Source organism: Artibeus jamaicensis, unplaced genomic scaffold (assembly GCF_021234435.1).
Source record: "Artibeus jamaicensis isolate MK-2021 breed Jamaican fruit bat unplaced genomic scaffold, CSHL_Jam_final contig_2259, whole genome shotgun sequence".
NCBI classification, from domain to species: domain Eukaryota; kingdom Metazoa; phylum Chordata; class Mammalia; order Chiroptera; family Phyllostomidae; genus Artibeus; species Artibeus jamaicensis.
In genome coordinates, this window is record NW_026521468.1 from 7,961,115 (window position 1) to 7,985,240 (window position 24,126).

General features: G+C 58.0%; 1 protein-coding gene across 1 annotated transcript in view; it reads left to right on the forward strand.

Moving 5' to 3' along the window:
* RNF213 (ring finger protein 213) overlaps positions 1-24,126 on the forward strand; it is an 88,376-nt gene that overhangs the window by 14,539 nt on the left and 49,711 nt on the right. The window contains exons 5-19 of the mRNA XM_053660806.1: positions 4,015-4,458; positions 4,897-5,019; positions 5,463-5,614; positions 6,374-6,532; positions 6,792-6,994; positions 7,685-7,968; positions 8,566-8,822; positions 13,354-13,551; positions 14,881-15,103; positions 15,777-15,832; positions 16,417-16,570; positions 16,926-17,102; positions 21,240-21,329; positions 22,002-22,124; positions 23,479-23,659. Of these exons, the coding sequence (XP_053516781.1) occupies positions 4,015-4,458; positions 4,897-5,019; positions 5,463-5,614; positions 6,374-6,532; positions 6,792-6,994; positions 7,685-7,968; positions 8,566-8,822; positions 13,354-13,551; positions 14,881-15,103; positions 15,777-15,832; positions 16,417-16,570; positions 16,926-17,102; positions 21,240-21,329; positions 22,002-22,124; positions 23,479-23,659 (2,824 nt within the window). The remainder of the gene's footprint in view (positions 1-4,014; positions 4,459-4,896; positions 5,020-5,462; positions 5,615-6,373; positions 6,533-6,791; positions 6,995-7,684; positions 7,969-8,565; positions 8,823-13,353; positions 13,552-14,880; positions 15,104-15,776; positions 15,833-16,416; positions 16,571-16,925; positions 17,103-21,239; positions 21,330-22,001; positions 22,125-23,478; positions 23,660-24,126) is intronic.

Consider the following 24,126-nt stretch of genomic DNA (forward strand, 5'->3'; position numbering starts at 1 on the left):
GTCCCCAGCAGCGCCCCCACTGCGGACTCCCCACCTGGTGCTCATTTCAGTGAGGGGCCAGGCCTCCTGCTGCCGGCCCGGGCCTCTCCGTATGGGGTGGGGAACAGCAGGCGCTGCCTAGTTGGGTGGGGAAAGCCTGGACTCCTGGCAAAATCACCAGCCCCCCAGAAGACTTAGCCGGTTTACCTTCTAGTTCTCTGTGAGCCCAGGCAGAGCCAATTGCTTAGCTTCAGCCCTGGGTGAAGCACACAACAGGGCGGAGCCTGCTGCCTGGGCTACTTCTGTGGCTGTGTGCTGTGTGCAGCCGTGTGCAGCCGTGTGCAGTGTGTACTGCTGTGTGCTGCGTGTGCAGCCGTATGCAGTGTGTACTGCTGTGTGCTGCGTGTGCAGCGTGTGCTGCCATGTGCAGCGTGTGCTGCCGTGTGCAGCATGTGTTGCTGTGTGCTGCGTGTGCTGCCATGTGCAGTGTGTACTGTGTGTTGCATGTGCAGCGCGTGCTGCCGTGTGCAGCGTGTGTAGCCGTGTGCAGTGTGTACTGCTGTGTACTGCCGTGTGCTGCTTGTGCAGCGTGTGCTGCCGTGTGCAGTGTGTACTGCTGTGTGCTGCGTGTGCTGCCATGTGCAGCGTGTACTGTGTGCTGCATGTGCAGCGTGTGCTGCCGTGTGCAGCGTGTGCAGCCATGTGCAGGTTTAGGATTGGCTGCTGCGGGCTTCAGGGCAGAGTTGTCAGGTCCCTGGGTCTGGCCCGAGGGGGCAGGTGCACAGCAACCCGGAGTGTGAGAGGCGCCAGGGGAGGCAGGGGGCCGTGGGCTCTGGGTTGCGCGGTTCGAGTGTGAAAGATGGCTCCTGGGACTACTTCTACCAAGATGGAGGTTTACGTGGAAACACTGTGCCTTCTCGCACAACCAAGTTTAAAAACGATAAAGTTTCAGTAACAAAAATGCAACCAAACACAGAAAACTGAACTGTACGGAAGTCTGACAACAACGAACCCTTCAGCCAAACCGGTAAGAGGGGCAGAGCCAGCAGCAGAGTGGGGTCAGGCAGGAAAGATCCAACAGACCAACCCGGGCGCGGGACCCAGGCGCTCAGGCAGCCTTGGGCGGACCCACTGAGGACGCAAGGCGGCAGACTGACCGCGGTCACACATTTGCGCACAGATAAACCGGTGAAGGAGCGAGCAGTGAAATCGACCACGCAGGCCCCAGCGGCGGGAAGCAACAGAGGGGACCACCATTGTCCCTCTCTGACCCCGCCCCCCACAGACAGCGTCACAACCCAGTGACCTGGGTGGCCCTGCCCTGGTGAACACCTAAGGCTCTGCTCCTCATACGTAACAGGTGCGAACAGACCAAAACATTCTGGCTCAAGAAGAACTCAAAGTCCCAGAGCGCAAAACTCTAAGTGACGAAGAAATAGCTAAACTTTCAGGTGCACAGTTCAAAACACTGGTGATCAGGATGCTCCCAGAACTGGTTGATTTTAGTCACAAATTAAAGGAACAAATGAAGGCTAAACTAATTGAAATGAAGGAAAATGCACAGGAAACCAATAGTAATGGAAAGGAAACTGGGACTCAAATCAAGGGAGTGGACCAGAAGGAAGAAAAAATTGACCAGAGAAGGATGAAGAAACAAGAATTTAAAAAAATGAGGAGAGGCTTAGGAACCTCCTGGACATCTTTAAACGCTCCAACATCCGAATTATAGGGGTACCAGAAGGGGGAAAGGCACAGCCACCAGTGGAAAACTTATTTGAACAAATAATAAAGGAGAACTTCTCCAATCTGGCAAAGGAAATAGACTTCCAGGAATCCAGGAAGCTCAGAGAGCCCCAAAGAAGTTGAATCTAAGAAGGAACACACCAAGGCATATCATAATTACATTAGCCAAGATTAAATGAAGGAGAGAATCCTAGAAGCAGCAAGAGCTAAGGGGACAGTCACCTACAAAGGAGTTCCCATCAGACTGTCAGCTGATTTCTCAAAAGAGACCTTACAGGTAAGAAGGGGCTGGAAAGAAGTATTCCAAGTCATGAAAACCAAAGAACTACAACCAAGATTGCTCTATCCAGCAAAGCTTTCTATTAGAATGGAAGGGCAGATAAAGTGCTTCTCAGATAAGATCAAATTCAAGGAGTTCATCATCACCAAGCCCTTATTATATGAAATATTAAAGGGACTTATCTAAGAAAAAGAAGATAAAAAAGATGAACAGTGAAAGGACAGCAAACTCACAGTTATTAACAACCACACCTAAAACAAAAGCAAACTAAAAGGACAGCTAGATCAGGAGTGGAAACATAGAAATGAAGATCTCAAGGAGGGTTAGCAACAGGGGAGTGGGAGGAGGAGAAGGGGGGAGAAGGTACAGAAAATAAGTAGCATAGACAGTAGGTAGAAAATAGACAGGGGGAGGATAAGAATAGTAGGGGAAATATAGAATCTAAAGAACTTGAGACACGTGGTCATAAACTAAAGGGGGGAATGGTGGGGGAGGGAGTGTGCAGGGTGGAGGGGAATGAAGGGGGGGAATAGAACAATTGTAATGGCACAATCAATAAAATATACTAAAAAAAAAAAAAGATGGCTCCTGGCTGGCTGTCTGCCCTGGGGAGTGGCTGCCTCCAGGGTCAGCAAGGCCCCCAGATGACAAAGCCTAATAGACAGAAAATAAGATAGAGGCGTAGTGCCTAGAGCCTGGGCAGGAGGAGGGTGGGGCGGGCTGCCTGGTGGGGAGCGGCCCGAACCCGGGCTTCTCTTCTGGGCGAGCTGGGAGGCCGTGAGGCGGCCAGAGCCCTCATGCACACAGGGCCAGGGAATCTGATGGGTTCTCTGGCAATAGTGTGTTCTAGATTCATCCTGGGCCACCTCCTCCAGGAGGCCTTCCGGGCTACAGGCAGCCTCTAGTTTCCCAGAGTCCTCACGTGCCCTCTGCAGCAGCCTGTCTGTGCACTAAAACCGCCTGTTTTCTGTCCCCCCCCCAACAGTGACTGGCCTCGTGAGGACCACGTCTCGACCGCTTGCCCCTGTTCCTGGCACGGTCCTCCAGAACCCTGGGGTGGCCCGTGCCGATTAGTAGCGACTGGTCGTGGGCAGCCTTGCACTCCCAAGGTCCTGGGAAGGGCTGGTGACTAGGGGGTCCCTGCATGCAGTGGTTCTGAACCAGAGTGAATGGAGGGGCTGGGACTGAGCCCCCATGAGCACAGATCAGAGCCAGGGAGCCAGGGCCAGGCTTCCAGGGAGGCCTCGGCAGTGGCACCGCCTCTGTGACCTCTAGAGATCTGGACACTCGGTCCAGGAGGCACGACCGCCCTCAACCCACTCTCCACCACCACGTTGGCGGGTGTCCGCCCCCAGACAGGCCGGAAGCTGTCCTCCAGGGTGACTCTGCACCACACTCGTCACCGTGGGCAGGCCTGGGGCAGGTTTGGTCAGGAGATCCAGGAGCAGAGAAGGGCGAGGCCACCCCGCTCCACACCCAGATGCAGCCCGCGCTCTGCCGGTGCCCCGTCCGGACAACACCACCCGGGTGGGGCACGTGGCGAGGTCGGAATCTGCACCAGCCTCCAGGCGGGTTGCGGTCGCCTGCACTTAATGAACGAACTGATCAGTCCTCACTCTGGTGCACTGTCCCCGTGGCGTCCTTGCAAAGTCCCGCCACCCCTGCCTCACAAGCACTGTTTCCGGTTCCGAGATTGAGAGCCGCCGCGCTTGGGCGAGGGTCTCCCGGCCTGTGCTCGAGAGCGGGCGGGGTGCAGCTGCCCACCCACTCCCTTCTGTCTCCTCTGGTTCGGCCGCGCGTGCAGAACACAGGCGCCGCCCTCGGCTCTGGGCACCACTCGTTCTGTCCGTGTCTCGACTTTGCTCTTTCTGAGATAAGGGATGGCAGGCCCCACGGACGGATGACGGGGTGGGTGCCGCTGAGCTTGGCGTCTTTGCGCCATTGAAAGGAAACTGGAACAAAGCATGGGTGAGGATGGGATACACCTAAGAAGCGTCTCTTTTTCTGTCTAGAGCAAGAGTAAGAGCAGAAGAGAAAGGAGGAAGAGAAAGAACCAGACAGCCTCCGCTTCCATGGGGCCGGAGTCCTCCTCCCCCTCCATGCTCTGCAGTCTGGATCCGCTGGCAGACCCTGGGTTCCAGGATGCAGCCCTGCCTCCAGGCACAGCTCAGCAGGGTGGTCTCCACAGCCAGCCGAGTGGGTCCCTGGGCAAAGGCACGGGCGCAGCTGTGACACCTGGTGGTCACAGAGGGTCCCTGCTGGGCCCAGCTGTAGGCAGCGCAGAGGGAGCTGCAGGAAGCGAGTCTCCAGGCAGCGTGGCCTCCCAGGGTCCCACCCCCAAGGCCACTGAGGGTGGTCCTGGGAAGGAAGCCGCTGCCCAGGAGCTCCCGCCACCTAAGTTGGATGGCGCCCACTCTGAGCCCAGGAGAGAGCCGCCTGCGGCCCCCACCTCTGGGGTGAGTCGTGGGGGAGTGGTGGCCAGGGCTGGCCTGCCAAGTCCTGGACACCTGGCTGCGTGGCGCTGCCTTGACCACCCCGGCCCGTCTGGGGAGGGAGTCTGTCCCCCGGGACTTGCTCCCGGGAATGGGGGGGGGCCCTCATGTCACTGAGTTCTGGTCTCCCTGTTCACTTTGTCACCTTGGCCTTGGTGTTTGGGGGTTTTTATTTTTTTTAAGATTTTATTGATTTATTTTTAGAGAGGGGAAAGGGAGGGAGAAAGAGAGGCAGAGAAGCGTCAGTCGGCTGCCTCCTGTACACACCCTGACCTGGGTCTGAACGCACCACCCAGGCCTGTGCCCCGACCGGGAATCGAACCGGAGACCTTCCACTCTGTGGGACAGCTCCCGCCCCGTGGAGCCATGCTGGTCAGGGCTTGGGGTCTCTATTTCTTCCAGGCTATGGGAGCCACAGCCAAGGCAGGGGATCCAAAGAAGGGGGCCAAGGAAAAAGTTCAAAATGAGACTCAGAAATCGAAACCGCCGCCCACAAGCGTCCCTGCTTCCCGGGAGCACCACCAGGTACAGCGTCCGCGCGCCCGCGCTCTGTCCCGAGGTCGGCTCCTCTAGGCCCCGTTCCTCCTGCAGCTTGTCCTTCATGCGGTTAATTCACCAAATGCGGGTGAGGTGCTGGGGTGGACCTGCGGTGGGACCAGGGACGTGCCGGCCAGGGAGCCCGGCTGGGCAGACTCTCCAAGGAGGGGTTGCTGTTGTGGACACATGGTGGGTGAGAGGCAGGCCACAGGGTGACAAGGGGAAGCGTCCCTGGCAGTGGCCCGGCACGTGCAGGGGCCCGAGGAGGAGCGTGGTGGCGGCTCAGGGATCTGCAGGAAGCCGGGGCCAGGAGCCGCGAGGGGAGAGGTTCGGGGGCGAGGTACCCTTGGCATCCGTGGCGGGCGCCCCGGACTGCTGGGGGCACAGTTGGAAGCTGGTGTTAGAGATTGGGGTTTGGTTACTTGACCTAGGGAACTGAACCCAAGGGCGAGACTGCAGTTTCTGGAGAGAAAGCCCAGCCGGGAGCCCCGAAGAAGGCGGCAGGGGCTCCTGGGCAGGATGTGGCTGCCGAGAAGAAGGTGCCGAAGGACCCGAGAGCCGATGCGCGGGGAGTGCCGGAGAGGTAGGGTGCGGTGGGGACAGGAGTGCAGGGGACGCGGTGGCCCGCCCCGCCCCGTAGAGGGGATTCCCAGTGGAGGCGGGCTGCCTGCCCCAACTTCTTGCCCGGGTTAAGTTCTCAGTCACCCAGTCCTAGGGACCCGGAGGGAACAAGGGCCCTGCAGGACCCAGGCTCACGAGTCAGTGTCCCCGCCACCCCACGCGCCACGGCCCCGGCCCTCGAGACGAGAGTGTGCCCCTCACTCACCCTGCGCCCACCCTGTAGGGGAGGAGACGAGAGGACCCACTCGGGGGGCAGTGTGTTCAAGGGTCGGCGCACTGGGTTGCTGCTTGGTGCGTGTTCATGTGCGGCATGGAAACCAGGAGTGTGTGAACACGTGGGCACGGGCACGTGCACACACATGTCTGTGTGTGGCCACTTCTCTGTGTGCACGTGTGTTCATGCCCTATCACATGCACGTGTGCATGGTGTGCACTCTCTCCTGTGTGTGCACCTGTGCCGGTGTGCATAGTGGTGGGTGTATGTGCATGTGACCGAAAAGGTGTGTGATCACATGTGTGCTTCTGCGGTGTGCATGTTGGCACGTGGCCTCATGGGTGTGTGATTATGTGTGCACTAGTGTGGTGTGTGTCGGTGCAGATGGAAGTCATATGTGTTTGTGCAGGCATGTGTCTGTGTGTGACCACGTGTGTGAGTTTGTGTGCACGCACGGGCGGGAAGACAGACCCAGGTCCGACCTTCCTGTCCTGGTAACTTCCGCAGCCCCCTGAGCCCCGGGGAAGGGGTCACAGTGTTCTTCCACGCCATCATCTCCAAAGACTTCGGCTTCCAACCCGGCCGCCACCGGGTGTTTGTTCGCGGGGGTGAGGAGCTTGGGGAGCCGCGGTGGCGCTACAACGTCTGCGAGATGCACTGCATCAAGTGAGCGAGCGCGTCCCCGGGCTGGGGGGGGGCGCCCCACCTTTGAAATCGACTGGCACGATTCCCCGCAGCAAGGCTGACGGTGGCCCCCTTAGCGTTTCGGAATATGAACATTTCGAACGTGGCTGTCGCGCGTCCCTGTGGGGACGTCCTGCAATCAGTGTGGAGTCCTGGCTCCTGGTCTGCAGTCCGTGCGCGTCTGTGACTGGGAGCTTCCGGGAGGGTCCTCCACAACCGGCGGCGTCCTGTTCATCCACAGGGACTTGGATTCTCACGGGTACCTGGTGGAAGGCAGCACCGCCATCTCCAAGCAGCACCTGGACAAACCCATCCCGTACAAGTACGTGGTCGACCGTGGCGAGGACCCCGTGGAGTATGAGTTCATCTACGAAAAGCAGAAGAAGGAAAACACACACATCGACCGCTGCCTGCACGTGAAGTCCACGCTGCTGGGCAGGGGAGGTGGGTCTCGGCGTGCTGCCGGCCGCAGCGCACACGCGGGGCTGGCGTGTCTCTCCGGAGAGCCCGGGCTCCCTTGGCCCACGTGGGTCCTCTCTGCTGGGCACTGGCTGCACCCCAGCTCCAAGAACAGGAAACCTTAGTGTGCAAGCACGTCCACACTGCACTCACGTGTGAGAGGAAGTGAGGGACAGGGTTTGTAATGAAGGGAAGGGCCAAAGTGAAGCTGTAGGAGGCCGGGGGAGGGGGCTGGGCGGCGGTGGGGGTGGCGGGGGCAGGAGCGGTGGGCAGGTCAGGGCAGGAGGAGGGGGAGCGGCGCTTCCCGGCAGATTTCCAGGGGGCTCCTGGGACGGAGACATTGGCAGAGGGGGGTGGGGGTCGGGGGGTGGGCTCTCTGAGGTGCTTCTGCACCACGCTTGCCACGCCATTGCGGTCGCCAAGTCCTTCCTGGGCAGTGGAATCGTGTGACCCCGAGCGTCACCCAGCTGTGCTCCCTGACTGGCCAGGCCGCCCGAGCTCGCCCCGCAGGCACCTGCCTAGTGCGCCTCGCCTGCCTTCCACTGACCCCAGTTCTCGGGCGTCCTGCTCCCTTCCCTGCCTCGGTTCTTTGTTCTGTTCCTGAGGCTCGAGAGCAGCCTTCCAGGGCACAGTGTCCAGGCTGGGTGAGGTTGACGCCCTTTCTGTCCTCCCTAGGCTGGCATCAGTACGATGACATTGCTTGCAAGAAGCCACCTGGGATGGTGCAGAGATTGGTAAACTTCATCACGGACCAGACCAGGAAAGACTTGGTGAGAGGGAAGAAGCTGGCGGCCGGCATGATGCTGGACAGCCTCCTCGGCGTCCTCCGGCCCTGGAGCGCCGCCAATCTCAGCAGCTTTTTCACCCAGTTCCGCCAGTTTTACTCTGTCATCCGCGTGCCCATGATCCACGAAGCAGGGGAGCGGCCCTGGAGCTCCCTGCAGTATGAGGAGAAGCAGGTATCGGGCTTGGGGGGCTGCAGCCCCTCCCTTCTGCACCTTCTGGGCAGCCGGCATTACCCACCTCCTCATGGCCAGTTGACGGCTAGACTCAGCGGAACAGATGGGACAGGTGGACCTTCCACCCCTTTCCTCCAAACACCTCCTCTTGGGAATGCCTTGTTCCCCCCATTTTCTTCCTCCTCCCACCGCTGGTTCCACCCCTCACCTAGCCGGCAGGCAGAGGAGAAAGGGGTGGGACCCCCTCACTGGGTCTGTACCTGGACTGCAGTGAAGCCTGGGCAGTTTGGAGACGCCTCTGGGCCGGGTCTGGGAAGGCCGCTGAGCCTTCAGAAGCATCTGAGCCCCCATCTGAAAGCCCCTCCACCATGCCGGGGTCTCTGGAAGGCATCATTGGTGGTGGCCCCCAAAGGTCCACGGGAGGGGGGTGGTCAGGGATTAGCAGGGAGGCAGTGCAGTGGGTGACCCCTTCACAGAGCTGTCCCTGCCCTGCAGGGATGTGGGCCTTCTGCCCAGGTGACCGGGGACTCAGGGCAGTGATGGGACAGCACAGATGGATTCAGCACCTGGTTCCGTGTCCCCTTTCCCCTGTGTCAGGTGCAGGAAGACCTGTGGGAGCATCTGAGAACCAGAGCGGCCCGGTTCCTGCACAGGAGCGGGGACCCTCTGCCGGCGGACTTCCCGGTGCGGAGCAGGTTGAGGATGGGCCTCGTCATCCTGAGCTTGGTCCAAGAATTCAAGCTTCCTGCATTTCCGCACGACCTGTCCTTGCTGTGTGACCTCCTGTGCTGTGATGCCTGTTCTCCCGGGGACTTCCATGCGGACCTAAGCCACATCTCAGAAACGCCTCAGAGGTAGAGTGTGTGTGTGTGTGTGTGAGAGAGAGAGAGAGAGAGAGAGAGACGGGAGTGGGGAAAGATTTCATGGCTGTTCGGATAGTTTCCGTCCAATGATGAGCCGGTGCTGCTGACGGCACGGACGGGGGTGCACGGGAAGTAAATGCGGCCCAAACCGTCTGCCGAGTCACCACCGTCACGCGAGCACCACCCCTCAGCCCGGCGATCTTCACCCCATCCCACCTCACAGCTCACACACACAGATGGCTGGATTCTGCGGCATGTCCCAAAATACATCTTTCACCGATCTGACCAACACAATTGGTATTATTTTGATTCATTCACACCAGATGGCTGTTGTGTTGGTTGTGGTCCCTTTTTTATTTGACTGTCTAATGCAGAAGGGGGTGAGCGCCCCTGAAAATTCATGGGGCGCGCCAGCCGGAAAGTGCCACCCCAGCCTGGTCCCGAGCACATGCATGGGTTTTACCGCATAACCCACGGGCCGCGCCGCTTCCGAGATGCTGCGAGTGGGCCTCGCCGCAGCCCTTGGACACTTGCACAGATGACCTGGGCGCCCGCCCCGCGGCCTCTGTCTGCCACCTCCGTGTTTAGGAGATTGGGAGGTGCCGGGCTGGCCCAGGAGTGTCTGCGTGGGAAGGTTGTGGTTACCCGGAAGAGCTCACCTTTTACTGGTGTGGGGGGCCCTCCTCAGTGCCCCACTGGTGACCCCAGCATCTTCTTGCCGTGTTTTCGGTGGCTGTTTGAAGTGAACTTCAGGGCAGTATTAGGCGGCTGGCCCCCAGCAGTGGGTCTCTGCAGGGCACCCGCCGCTAGGTTTTGTGAGTTTGCGGACCTCCCGGCTGGGCACTGTTTCCACCGAGAGGAGGGGCTGTGGCAGACACATGGCATCGCCGTGTTCTGTGGAGATGCCACACACTTTTGTAGGCTGCTCTGTTACATCTGAGGGGTTGCTTTCTGCTCCGGCCCGCGGAGCAATCAACTGGGGCTCGACCACCTACCTAGAACAAATGAGTTGGGGGGGGACAAGAGGCGCGAAGAATGGCAGCAAGACAAAAGATTCTGATCAAGCTGCAAACTTTATTTTTCCGAACTGGGTATATGTATAGGGGAGGAGGGAGAGGAAGGAAATTAGGTTGCTTGCTATTGGCTAGCTTGAGACAAAGAAGGGCCCGCTTATTGATTACTTGGGTGCAACTGGTACTCGTGGACACCTCATGTGCCTGTAGCCGATTGGCTTGGGGAGCGCATGCACACCTCATGTACCTGTAGCGGATTGGCTTTGTGGAGCGCACAGGTTCCTGTAATCAATGCAATGTTTTTAGCTAGAAGCCAGGTGTAAGGTTCCCAACATCTCCTCCCCCTTTTTATTACTTTGAGGGCGAGGAGAATGTAGGTAGGGTAGACTTTAACCGGCTGGGGGGAGGCAGAGGCCTGACTCCTCCTGGGCTCATTCTGAGCTGTAGGGTACCTTTTGGGAGGAGAGGAGTTGGGTACCAACCTCTTTGCAAGTCAGCTTACCTCTCAGGAGACTCGAAGTGGCCGTATGTACAGGCCTCTCCTTGCAGTGCTTTGCCTTGCACCCAGCGGTGTCTATCACAGCTACTTGGCTGTGAAGCATACCTTCGAGGGTTATGCTGCTCCCGCAGGGAGGGGAACCTGGCAGGAATCGTGGGCTAGCACCCCAGCGGCTGTACGGCTCAGAGTCCGCTCCATGTTCCAGCATTTCTAATTGTTGATAGTGCACCTGAATAGGTCTTCCTAGCACACTGTTAAGTTGGTCTTTGACTAAGTTGGTTATACGTCTAAGAACCCAGGGGGCAAAGGAGAGGATGAGGGTGATAGAAACTAAAGGTCCTAAGAGGGGAAGGAGGTAGGGGAGAATTCCGTTGAGTCCACCCCAAAGGGGGTGTTTGGAAAGTTCCTTTCTTCTTTTTTCTAAGTCTTCTTGTAACTGTTTTATCTTGTCTCGGACGATGCCTGGTTTGTTGGCATAGAAGCAGCAGTGTTCCTGTAAAGCCAAACAGATACCTCCCTGTTCTGCAGTAAGTAAACCTAGACCTCGTCTGTTTTGAAGGACAACTTTTGCTAGGGAGTCTACTTGGTCTTGGATGTCACTAATGGTACTGGACAGAGCCTGGACATCATCAATTAGTTGTTTAGAGAGCTCTGTGTATGAATGGACTGTGACTCCCAATCCTGCAGTCCCTGTGGCAACTGCTCCAGAGACGCCTAATCCAACTAATAAGGGTATGAATGTTAATGCTCTTTTTTGTCGCCCCGCAATATGGTCTAAGCTGGGAATGGGGACAGGCTCGTCTCCGGGGAGAACCTCTATATCTGGTAGTAAGGTAGCCAAGACACATAGCCCGGTCCAGTTAGCGGGCAAGGCTGAAAAGGCCAGGTTGTTTCCACAAACGAATATTTGTCCATGACCTGGGCAAAGGGGGTTACTATAATTGGTTATGCTTCTACAACTAGTAAACTCTATAAAGCCGACAGGAATGTCAAAGCTATTATTTTGAGCTATGCCTTGTAAGCACGGGGAGGGTGGAAATATTGTAGGTTGGACTCTAAAAGGTAAACTAGGGTTACATTGTAGCTGTGATTTATTAAGGGTGGATATATTGACAGGAATAGCTAAAGGCATGGGGGTGCCTAGGCTCACACATAACCAGCAATCCTTGGCTAGGTGAGGGTTAGATATGTTAAGAGCTTGATGTGTGGCTATTAAAATGTCAGCAGTCTGGGTATCTAGGTCTACTCTCCGCAGTTTGGGGAAAGCTAGTAATTCAGTGGAGGGTGGATATGGTTAAATCAGTGAATTCTTTAGCCACGGCCTTGATTTCTCGAATGAGAATTAAGGCTTCTTGAATGGAGGTTTTTTGGAGAAGGGGTTTTTGGTGGATTGTTGGTGGCTCGGGGTTGTTTAGAATGGGGGCTAGAATACGGGTGGCTGCGGGCGGTAGGTTTGAGGGTGCATAGGGGGGCGGCCGAAAAGCTGGGAGATGTTTAAGTAAGGGGGCAGAAGAGAGAGGAGGCCAGTCAAGGTTATTGTAAGAAGCTGCCTCTTTTTCGAGTTCGGCCTCTTCTGCTGGGTTTAATTGGTCGACATGGTTATTTGAGGAATTACGGGAAGGGTTAGGGGTTTTTTTTAATCTCTTCCTCTATGTTAATAGAAATTGAGGGGCAAATTGAGGGGGCCCTCGAAGGGGGCCGAGATTGATTTTTTAAAATTTCTTGTCCCTCTTTACAGAGATTTTGGCTGAAGGGGCCCTCGAGGGGGCCGGGATTGATTTTTTAGAACTTCTTGTCCCTCTTTACAAAGGCTCTGGACATCCGGAGAATGCCCATGAGTGACTAAGATTTCTTTAATAAGATTAAAATAACTGAAGGCGGTGATAGGGACGGTCTCGCGGCCAGAGACTCGATAATAGTCATTAAGGCAATCTCTGACCTGGTTCCAACACTGCGGGTCAATCGTCCCCTCTTGGGGGAACCAGGGGCACATTTTGAATATAAAGTCAAAAAATAAAACTAAATCCTTTTTCTTAACTCGAGTTCCTCGCACCTTGAGAGTTTGCTTTAATTGACTTATAAAAATATCACTTTGTGAACATGCTTGTCCCATGATTGGGGGCCTTACCTGGCCGAGTTCGCCGTCGAGGGGAGGGGCTCCTGGATCTGTCTCGCGGTCGAGTAGTCGCGGCGATCCAATCTGTGCGGGGAAGTCACTGGCGGGGACGGCCCTTTGTTCCGGCGGCTATCGGGGCCCCCACGTTGGGTGCCACTTGCTCCGGCCCGCGGAGCAATCAACTGGGGCTCGACCACCTACCTAGAACAAATGATGTTGGGGGGACAAGAGGCGCGAAGAATGGCAGCAAGACAAAAGATTCTGATCAAGCTGCAAACTTTATTTTTCCGCACTGGGTATATATATAGGGGGGGAGGGAGAGGAAGAAGATTAGGTTGCTTGCTATTGGCTAGCCTGAGACAAAGAAGGGCCCGCTTATTGATTACTTGGGTGCAACTGGTACTCGTGGACACCTCATGTGCCTGTAGCCGATTGGCTTGGGGAGCGCATGCACACCTCATGTACCTGTAGCGGATTGGCTTTGTGGAGCGCACAGGTTCCTGTAATCAATGCAGTGTTTTTAGCTAGAAGCCAGGTGTAAGGTTCCCAACAGCTTTCATGTGTCCTCACTGCCACCAGACTCCCTGGGGTCACAGGCCTGCTGGCGTGGGCCACCCCAGCCTCAGTTTTTTATGTCAAGGAAGATGGGACAGTTGTCCTTGGGGGTTTGCTGCAGGGCTCAACAGGGGCCTCTTCACTTCCCAGTGCTTTGGTGGGTGAGGCCGAGGACACCCTGTCTCCCACGCGACCCCGTTCCTGCCTGGGCCAGGTGCTCAGTGCTCAGACAGGGTGCTCCTGTCTGCTCCTGTCAGCAGGAGCTGGCCCTGCCCTGGGGGGCTCTCAGGCCCCTCGGGCCACCCTCGGCTCACTGCAGGGTCTCTGGTCCTTTTCCAGGTGGCGAGAGGCCCTGGTAGACCTGTGCCACAAGAGCGTGACCTACAGGATCGACCTCTGGGTGGGCGTCCTGCCTGTGTTCCACCACTGCACGGAGCGGCCCGCTTGCGGAGGGGACTCCACGGTTCAGCAGGAGGTGGCCTGGGCAGCCCTCGAAGGAATCCCTTTCAAGGAATTCCGGGAAAAGAGAGCGGACGGGTAAGTAGTGTCCCCCGCTTGTGCACGTCAGTTTCGGCGGACTGCCGTCGGGGTGCGAGGGATGTGTCTCTCCTCGTAAAGTGACTTCTTGACAATTTTAAACATACGAGGCATATAAAGAGAAATACGAAAGGGGTCCACTGAAAGTCTTACAGTAGTGAAGTGCCGTCCTTTTAGAGAGGACGTGGAAAGCAGAATCCACCAAAGAAAATGGTAAATTGAACAGAAGTGCAAACATTACATCAAAACCGAAGAAAACATAAATGTGAATTAAGTACAAAAAGGGAATACCGGGGCTCCTCCCCAAGCTCCGCCCCCCTGCTTGTGCGTGGGGCCTTCCATCGGAGGCCGGGCTGGTACACGCCCCGCCCCGCCCACTGCGGGGTCTGGCCTGAAGGGCTCGGGGAGTAAAGCCGTCGTCATGGTTTCTTCGCTGCTATTGGAAGGCGCCCTTTGAAGTGAGGCTCAGCTACGGTCATGGATGTCATTCCTGGTGTAAACGCACTCACAGAAGCCAACACGCGGACACAGGCACGGTGTGTGGACGGTGGGCGGGGTCAGAAAGGCGCATGCGCACACAGGAAAGAAGGCGGAGCTCCGGCCGTGCTGGCCCTTGGGCGCACCTCGAGACACGTTTTCCGGCAGCGCCGGGAGCCAGCCACACTCCAAGGGACAGCGTAGAGAGTGGGTCCCAGGCGCCGTGGCCGGCTAAGGAGCCACCGGGGCGCACTTGCTGCCGGGGCGCAGAACACGAGTGAGTCCAAGCAGCGCCTGGACACAGCACAGCGACAGTGCCCGATGGCAGTGACGCTCCAGTGCGGCTGGTAGATGCTGAATCCTTAGCGGGCTGTTCCTCGTGCGAATGTGCGTATAACGTGCAGGTCTCCAGCTCCACGGTTTCAGGTGCACGGCTCGGTGGCGTTGAGCTCATTCACGTTCCTCCACAGCCGTCACCCCACCCTTTGTCACTGTCCCCAGCTGAACCTCTGTCCACAGGACACACTCCCTCCCCACCCCTCCCTGGGCCCCTGGTTAGCCCTCTCCTTTCTGTCCTTGTGGGTGTGACCCCCCTCAGGTCCTCCACCCATATGGGAGGGGCACACAGGATTGTCCTTTTCTGACTGGATGTTTCACTCAGCACAATGTCCTCAAGGTCCCTCCACAGTGAATTCTTGTATGTCATTGTTCGATTGCCTTTTGATTCACTGCTTAGCGTTTAAATTGTCTTAACAACTGAACACTCTACCTCGCCCCTAATGCAGTTTGATGTCACTGAGTCTGTGTGACTAATGTCACCACCCTTTCACGGTTCCTCCTTCCCTCCCCCAGGAAGAAGTTACTGCATCTGATGCAGGGGAAGAAGCACCTGCTGGACCTGGACGCGCACCTGTTCCGCTCCTGGTTCAGTTTGCTGCCCCTGGACACCCTGGTCTTCTACCTGCAAGAATTCATCCACTACTTGAGTCGCTCTCCGGCCCACGTCCTGGACTGTCTGCTGGGGACCTTCCACCGTCTTCAAGGACTGAAGGAAATCTCCAACAGGAAGGTGGAGGTTTGTCCCCTGCAGGAGGCACCGGAGCCCTTGCTCAGCGATGGCGCACCAGGGGGCCGGGCGGAGCCCTTAGACCCTCGGGCTGGGAGGGCCCCTGCTGCGATGCAGTGACACTCGGCCGGTCATCTGCATGGCTGTGCGAGGCAGGGGCGGAAGCTGACCCCGGGGCTGGCACACCCGCAGTTCCCGGCAGCTCCCCCGTTTTGGGGGTGGCAACGGTGGTATAATTTTATTCCATTTTATTGTTTTTTGTTCTTGTATTATTGCTTTTACATTTTTTTCAGTAAACATTTGAGGCTAATTTTTAAAAAAGATTTTATTTATTTATCTTTAGAGGGGAAGGGAAGGAGAGAGGGAGAGAAACGTCAATGTGCATCGCCTGCTGGGAACTGGCCTGCAACCCAGGCATGTGCCCTGACTGGGAATCAAACCTCGATTCTTTGGTTCACCAGCCCTCGCTCAATCCACTGAGCCACACCAGCCAGGGCTGCTTTTACGTTTTTCTGTTTTTCTTTTTTTGTTTTTTGGTGGTGTAATTTTAAGCCCCGAGTCTTATTCCTGAAGGATGTAAGTGTAGTATCGAGCCCTGTACAGCGCGTTTGTAGGAAGTGGGGAAGGAACAGCGGCTGCGTAACTCACCTCGCCCTGCAACTCGCCCCCCCCCCCGCCCTAGGAGGTCAGGGACACCCTGAAAATGCTGCTGCACCTCCTGGACATGTTTCAGGACAAGTAAGTAGAAGAGCGAAACGTGGCCTCTCTGGTCTCCGGCCCGGGGCCGTCCCTCACTGGGTGGCTGTGTCCTGTGTTGGCTGCCCTCACTGGCAGGTCACCGGTCAGTGTGCGTCCCTCTTCTTTCTTTGCGTGAGCGAGGTGGCCATCCTGTGTTGTAAGGGAAGTGATAGCCAGGACTGCTGAGGTTTCGGGTCCCTTCCCCGTGGGTTTCTGTGTCACACTGTGCGGTCACACTGTGCACAGTGCAGGGTCCCTCCCCCGGGGGTCTCCCCGGATTGTTTTCAAACTTAGTGCCATTCAGCGTTGTGATAGACCCCCCTAGCCATTTTCCAAGCAAGGGGATTTCCTTGGAATGGTTCGACTTGTTTTTCTTAAAACAGTTCAGACCAAGAAGGGGCCCAAAATGCTGTTTGCTTTTCCCCTGGGTCACAAGTTCTAGACGGACTGAATTTACTGCTGTTACCCTGAGGGGTCAAATACATGCCTTACCTGGCCGTGTTTTGAAGGGAGGGCTCCTGGGGGGGGCGCTGTCCTCTCGGGTGTCCCACCTCAGCGGCTTGTCCTCACTGTCTGCGAGCCAGTGTCCTGGAGAAGCCTCTGGCCCTGTCCTACCCGACCGTGTGCCTGAAGCTGCACCAGACTGTCTGCAGACTCTCCAAAGATCACCTGTTGCACGAGCTGCTGGCCTTGTCTGCAAAAATTGTGCGCGCAGTGGTCTCACTGAAGCCTCTGGCGGTGAGCAGAGTGCAACCCCCCCAGGTCACGCCCAGGGAGGGGGTGGGATTCTAAGCAGCCTCAGTTCCGAAAGGAGGCTGGCGAGTTCCCGGGTGGCGGGGGCGACACAGGGTGGCCGGCCCCGTCCTCTGAGATCACTGGTGCCTGGCCAACACCGGCTCTGTTCTGCGCATCAGGAGGTGGCGGTGAACCTGTATGCCTTGTCCCCTCGGGTCTCACCCTGGAGGGAGCGAGGAGGGTGGTGCAGAACCTCAGGTGGCTGGGCGATTCCCGAGCAGGGGGAAGACGTTCCTGCCCGCACTGCGCGGGGCACAGTGCCAGAGCGATGAACTCTTTCTCTCCCCTTGGGTAACAGGATTCAGCAGACGGGAAGGGAAGTAAAACTGGGGAGAGCTCAGTGAGGACCATCGTCCAGACAGCCCTCAATACCACGAAATCGTGGCTCCGGGGAATCTTCAATAAGAGCATGTTCCAGAACTCAGGTGCCTCTGCTCTCACTGATGTCACATTCACGTACAAGCAGGAGATGCAGGTGAGCCGGCCGGCATGCCCCACAGAGCCTGGGGCGTGTGTCTGCACAGGGACGCGACACCGGGGGCTGTGCCTGCATCCCGAGTGCGGGGAGCTCGGCTGGGTATCGGGTGCCACCAGCCCGGACCTGGGCTTCCAGGCCCACTGCTCCCCAGCAGGTGGTGGACGGCCACACGCTGGTCATGCTGCCCGCTGGGTGCCCTGGCGTCAGGCCGACCTTGTCCAGGGCGGTGACTTGCATGGGGGATTCGGGGTCTGATTCAGCACTGAGGTCACGAGTCAAGTTTATGATGTTGGGTGTGGAAGAAAAGGTGAAAGCAGGAAGTGCTTGAAGGGGAAGCTGGGCAGAACAGCGTCTGAATGTGAGGAAGAGAGGAAACAGCCCCACGAGGTAGGACTCAGAAGGGATTCCAGAAAGACAGGCGTCGAATAGAATCGCACACTAAGGAGGAGGGTGACGGACCAGGGCGGCTGGCGGCAGTGCCTTGGGCACGAGTCCCAGGCAGTGGCTGGACCGGGTACCTGCCGGCCAAGAATCTGTTCCACACCCGTTGGGTTTTAAGTGGCTTTGTCTTCTTCCTGTGTCCTAGAAGTTGCCAAGGTTAGACCTCTTGTGCTCCCAGGGTGTTGGGAGACAGTGTGACCCATGAAATGACGTTTACCCTTCCTGCAAGGTTCCTCTCAGTCTTGTGTCCGTGGAACAGGACACCTCTGGCTTTGTGGTCTGGGTCTGGACGGCCGATACCCACACGTCCCATTTCTGTCGAGCGAGGCCTGTTTTCCTTGTTCCAGGAAAACCAGAGGGGTGATGGCCACACAGGCATTGCTGGCTAGGTCACGGTCACTGGAGGTGACGCCGTTTTCCTGACCGGCTGCTAACGTGACCGTAATGGCACGGCAGGTGGGAGACGTGAGGTGGGTGGGAGTCACGTGCCCACCACAGGAACCGGTTCCACACTCACTTCATAGACCAGCCTGAGGCGTTTCCTTCCTGCGTCTACTGGAGGCGCTATAACATGAACATGCGGCTCACCACTGATTTCCAGACTTTTCTTGGCCTCTTAACAGGACCAGGCGTCTAGGTCAGCGCCTGCTTTCCGTTAAGATAGAAAACACCTGCGAGTAGAGACCCTGGCACAGAACAGACTAGAACCTGGGCCCTGGGAAGATAGCTGTGGACTCGGACTTGTGCTTTGGATGAAAGGGTCATAGGGCTCGCAGACGGAGCGGCCGCCTGGACAGAGGGGCGGACGGTTCAGCGTCCTGTCCGGGTTCCCGACCGTGTCCGTCTGCGAGCCTGATGGAAGCGTGCACAGCTGTCGGCCCCTGACGAGAGACAGTGATTCCGAGTCAAATGCTGTGCGGGTGGTGAACTAACATGAACGATAATTTAAATGTTGAGTGTCTACACTGGGGCAGGTGCTGCTGTTGTCCCCGTTCTACAAAGGAGGGACCCAAGGTTTGGGGGGATGCAGGCCGAGCTGCCCCGAGAACAGGCCCCTCACCTTCAGCCTCGAAGCAAAGTGGGCAGCTGACCCTGCCCGCGGTCCTGAAGACCGCCAACTCCATGCTGCTGTCTAGAGCTTGGGACAAGCCACCCACCCGAGGGCCCTCTGACCTCACGGGGCCGGCCACTGTGGGCTGCCGCCTTCCAGGGTCACTTTAGAAGCACAACCACAGCATCTCCCAGCAGACGCTGCATGAACAGGGACTGATGACTCTCACATGTCGGTGGCCCACTAGAGGCAAAGGGCCTCCATCCCAGTCCTCGGAGCCCAGATGCTCAGCACTCAACCCGAGAGCCGAGAAGATGCACATCTACTTGGAATCCAGCGGAGGTTTGGTGGTCGGCACCGACGCAGGTGTAGCGATGCTCGATGCTCACACTCCTGTGAATGTGCAGGACTCAGCACAGGAACGCTGGGTTCCGTGCTGCTGGAAGCCAGGCTTCTCCTCGCTGTGCAGAAGGGAGCGTGGACGAGGGCGGGCAGGAGGGCTCGGGGTCAGAAGGAGCTCAGGCAGCAGCGTGAACGCGCGGTCCAGGTCACTGCAGCCTTGCTTGCCGTCGCCATTGCTGTGTCCGGAAAGAGGCAGGTGCCAGCGGTGGGCGAGGGGGAGAACCAGCCGTGAGGCACACGCACGGTGCAGTGCTCCACAGCTGTCAAAAAAAAAGGCACTCTTCCCTTCTGTGACGACACGGGCGGACCGGAGGGTGTTACGTGGAGTGAGCTGTGTCAGAAAGATGAGTCCCATGTGATCTCACTCACACACGGAGTCTCATGAGCAAAATAGACAAGCACACTCAGAAGCCGAGGACAGAGCCACAGGTGTCAGGGAGGGGCCGGGCGGGGAGGCGATCAGGCCGTGCCAGTCGGCAGCAGAGCAGCCTCAGAGACGCGGACCGCGGCACGGGGAGCCAGCCAACAGTGTCGTGACGACAGCGGGTGGGGCGGGGGCAGCGGGGGGACCCCGCTTTCCCGTCCGGCGTGTGATTGTCTGACCACTTTGCTGTGCATTTGAAATCAATGTAAACTGGAAGTGAAAAAAAATTTTTTAAATATAAGTTTAAAAAAAGCAACAGTTCCCATCTCTGTCCACTGAGCCAGCCTAGAAACATAGCCCTGGGTCCGAGAGCCCCCCTGGCGCCCAGAGAGCCCGCCACAGAGTTCAAGGACCGTCCCCACTGACTGAGACCCAAGCTCCGGGACGGGGCCTCCGACTCCGGCAGGTGACAGGCAAGGCCAGCCCGAAACGTCCCTCATTGCCAGACGCTGCGACGCACGGTGACCTGTCACCAGGCAGCAGGACCGAGGCAGCGTGCTCTCCTGGGGTGGCAGAGGACGTTCCCGGGACACGGTCTGCGTTTTGGGTTCTGAGAAGCTGTCCCTGCGGCGGTCCCAGCTGTGAGAGCCGGCCCTCGACCGTGGCGGACGTGAACAGGAGGGAGACCATCACGCTAGTCACGTGTCTCTGTAGACCCCTCGCGTTTTAAATAAAGCAGAAGCTGGCCTGAAAAGGGGACCCCGGCAGCCACACCTAGGACAGATGAGTACCAACATCAGTGGCGCTTCAGATGTGTTAACAGGAAAACAGGTGGAAGGAAAAAAGAAAGAAAGCCGTTTTTTTTTCACTTTTGAAATTTCACACAAGAAAGCTGACCAATGAACGCCGGAGAAGCGGTTGCCGCAGGGCCGGCTCTATGCTGGCTGAGGCGGGCACGGCACCCGCCCCAGCGCTGGGACCCGTGGTGAGAGCGCCAGGCAGCGGGAGCCGCATCAGGCCCCGAGGGCTGCAGCCACCACGAGGTGGGACGGGAGTCTCGGGGACGTGTGACGTCTCGCCCTGCCCGACCCACAGAAGGTGCATTTTCAGTGCGGCTCAAGCCCCCGAGAAAAAGTTCAATCTGAATCGAATTGTGGGAGAATTGGCAGCCGCGGCCGCGTGAGGGACGGTCTCCGGAACAGCTGGCCCGGAGTTCTCAGAACTGCAAACGTTGCTCACGGAGGAAGAGGGTCGGAGAGCATGTTACTGGAGAAAGGCATGACGGCCGCTGCAGTGCGTGTCCCCTGGTCGCACCTTGGACCCAAAGAGTCGGGACAGAGTCAGCAGCGGGACGGCTGGGGACGGGTCCTAGAGCACAGTGTCGGGCCCACGTGCACCGCCCTGAGCGTGACGCTCACTGTGCTGTGTGGGAGGTGGGCCACGTACTCGGGGGGCCGCGGGGGACAGCACCGGCGGCTCACCTTTGGGGGGCTCTGCAGGGGAAGCACTTGGAGGGGAACTGAAGACGGAGAAAGTCATGTTCAAGGTTAATGTCTGGGAATCTGATGGAGGTGCAGGGGCTTCTTGTGACACTCGTAAGTTTGATGTTTTCGAAAACAAAACGTTGGAGGGAAATTCTTCCCCAACACAGAGCAGTTACACAGCGAAGGACCAGACGGGTTACCTGTCCAGTCAGGGCCCTGTGTTTCGGGGGCGGAGGTGGGGGCCCCGACTCCCGCTGGCGGGTCTCAGTGGCAGCAGCCAGGGCCGGGTGGGGCGTCCTCGCAGTCCCACGCTCTCTGCGTTTCCACGGCAGCCTTCCTTCTCGTGGCACTTCCGTGTCATGGGGGCTGTCACCGACATGTGGCTTTTGCAGGTCTGGCGGCAGCTGGTGGAGATCGACTTCCCCGCGGAGCACGGCTGGCGGGAGTCCCTGCTGAGGGACATGGAGGGGAGGCTCAAGCAGGTACCCGCGGTCGGGGCTGTTCTCTCAGGGGAGGCAGGGTGAGACATGCGGACTTTGGGGGGCCAGAGGTCGAGGTGAAGGGGGCGTTTGCTTGGACGGACGCCCCCGCTGTGTGCAGGGATGGGGGTGTGGCCACATGTTTGCTGCCGGTGCAGCTCATGTCTGGGACCCAGTCAGGACGTGGGAAGAACAAGGGGACCAGACGTTGCTGCCTGGGGAACCTCCGGGGGTCTTGGTGGCGACAGGACAGGAGCCTGCCAGGCCCGGCGACGCGTGGGGAAGACACAACCGGCCCTCGTTCCAGGGCAGGGCTGTGATCTGGGGACGTGAGGTTGACTTTTCAACGAGACAAGCATTTGATAGGTTGCCATGCGGTGAGTCTGGGCAGGGAGATGTCCGCCAGGCGGAATCGAGCCGGTCTCCACGACCCACAGGTGTTTGCAAACTGCCCTCAGGAGCTGCCTCTGCCAAGTGGGGCGAGGCTGGGTCGCAGTCTTCTCGCTGGTCTCCCGTCGGGGGGGCAGTAAGGACAGGTCCGGTGAGGGGTGCGGAGAAGCCCCCGACGATGGGGAGCTGATAAAACAGTGGGAGGGTAAGCCCAGGCGGTGTCTCTGTCCCGTGGAGTTGGGGCACCGCGCCCAGACCTGTGACCGCTCCCTTATCTCCCCACAGGAGAGTCCTCGCTCCCAGATCTTGGCCTTCTGCAGTGTGGACTGGAAGGGTGCGGATGCGGAGGACGGCGTGGCCAAGTGCTTTGAGAACTGCGTCATCGAAGCCATCAGCTCGGCCTGCCAGGTGAACACACTCACCCACCAGGGCACGTTCAGGGTCGCAGCTGCCTCCGGCCTCGGCAAGAAGGGCCAGTAAGCGCCGGCCGGTGCTGAGATCATGCCCTGCCCCAAGAATGGGCAGGGACGTCCCCTCCTAGCCTGCAGGGGCGGTCCGGTCACAGCCACTCCCGTGTGACCTCGAATCCCGCAGTGTCACAGGCTGCTCCTAAAGGTCCCTGTGAAGTCACTGCTCCGTGTGTGCATTGTCTGCTGACACTGCTTGGCACGTGCTCCGTGGGAGACGCCAAAGTCTCATCCAGTCACTGAGGGTTTTTTCCTGCAAAGTAGAAAGATACCGCCCCCTGGGGACAGCCTGCGTTTAAAGTGTGTGTGTGCGTGTGCGTGCGTGCGTGCGTGCAAGTTCTGGGCTTCTACCAGGTGTGCGTGTTCTCCAGGGGCCCCTCTAACGAGACCGTGTCACCTGCGAAGAGAGTTCTCCTTCTTCCCTCCCAGTCTGGGTGTCTTGTATGTCTCGGTCACTCCCGATTGGCGGGAGCGGAACGTCCAGTGTGGCGCAGGCGTGGAGGGGGGCCTGTCCTCGGCTTGTTTTCCCCCGTGAGCGTGAAGTCAGCTGGGGGCTTTTCACGATGCCTCCCCACCGGGCGGGCCCGTCCCCCTGCTCCTGTTTGCTGGGAGTCTTTGTCACAACGGGGTGTCAGACGTGCGGAATGCTCTCTCTGCGTCTACTGTTGATCGTGTGACTTTTTTCCTGTCGATTTGATGGATTACATTTATGAGACTTTCACCCCTGGGATAAACCCCACTTGGTCATGGTGTTTCATTCGTTTTATAAGTTGCTGGGTGCGGCGTTCTTTTGTCCTTTTACGTATCAGAATGTGTCTTTGCAAGCTAACTCGACCTCTATTTTTTTAACTCGTTACTGAGACTTCCTGTGAAACCTTGGCTCCTAAAGATGAAAACGTTTGGTTGGTGGGGAAGCAGGAAGAGTTAAGACGTGGGTGCCGTCCGAGGCAGCCTCAGAAGGGATTATGGTTTAGGAATGCAACGTATGTGATGTGTTTTCGGTGATGTGAACGTCCAGGAGAAAACGTGGAAACTGGTGGTGAGCAGAGGGAGGGGTGTGCATGTGCGCGCGCGCATGTGTGTGTGTGTGTTTCCACGGCTCTCGTCTTTGCTCCCAGCGAAGCAAAATGCCCTCAGAAAGGTGTTAAGTGTATTTACTCTTTTGCGTTATTTTGAACCTTTGTGAAACTAGTCACGAGAGACTGCTGAAACGCTATTGGCTAACTCCCTTCTGTCATTTAAAAACAAGCCAGTGAGAACCGCCCCCCATGCTCCCTTCTCTTTACCCCTCGCAGTCTCAGACCAGCGTCCTGGAGGGACTGTCCTGCGTAGACCTGCACCGGTTTGGCACTCTTGTGTCCACCGTGATCACCAAGTCCTGGCCGAGAGACAGTCGGGGCCCCATCGATGACCCGCCCAAGGTTCTGAAGCACCTGCTCACGGGGCCGGACATCAAGCACCTCTTCAGACTGTATGGTATGTGGGCGGGGGTGTCCACACGGTGTCTCGCTGGCTTTTGTGGGGACAGGCACGTGACCTGATGCTCCAGACTGGCTGAGGTCTGGCCGGGAGGTACACTGGATGGGGGGGCCAGCGAGGGCCAGGTGTCCTGTGTGTGACTAGGAACTGGCGCTGCTGGCCGCCTGCCCGTGCATCCCCACTGTGCAGCGGTGTTGGGGTCCCGGGAGCTGTCCTGCATGTCCCTCACCGGTCCCCCTGTTCCAGATGAGGAAACTCAGCTGGACGGTGGCGTGGGACTTCCTCAAGGTCTGGGTCCAAGAGACCAGGCATCCAGACCCTCAGCCCAAACCTGGGAGTGTCCCACTCTGACACCGCTGTGTCACTCGGAGGCCAGAGTGCCTGAGTCTTGTGTGTGTGTGGGGGGGACAGAGCGCTGAGTGTGTCTGATTCCGGCCCCCCACACCATGCCCAGATGTTCTGCG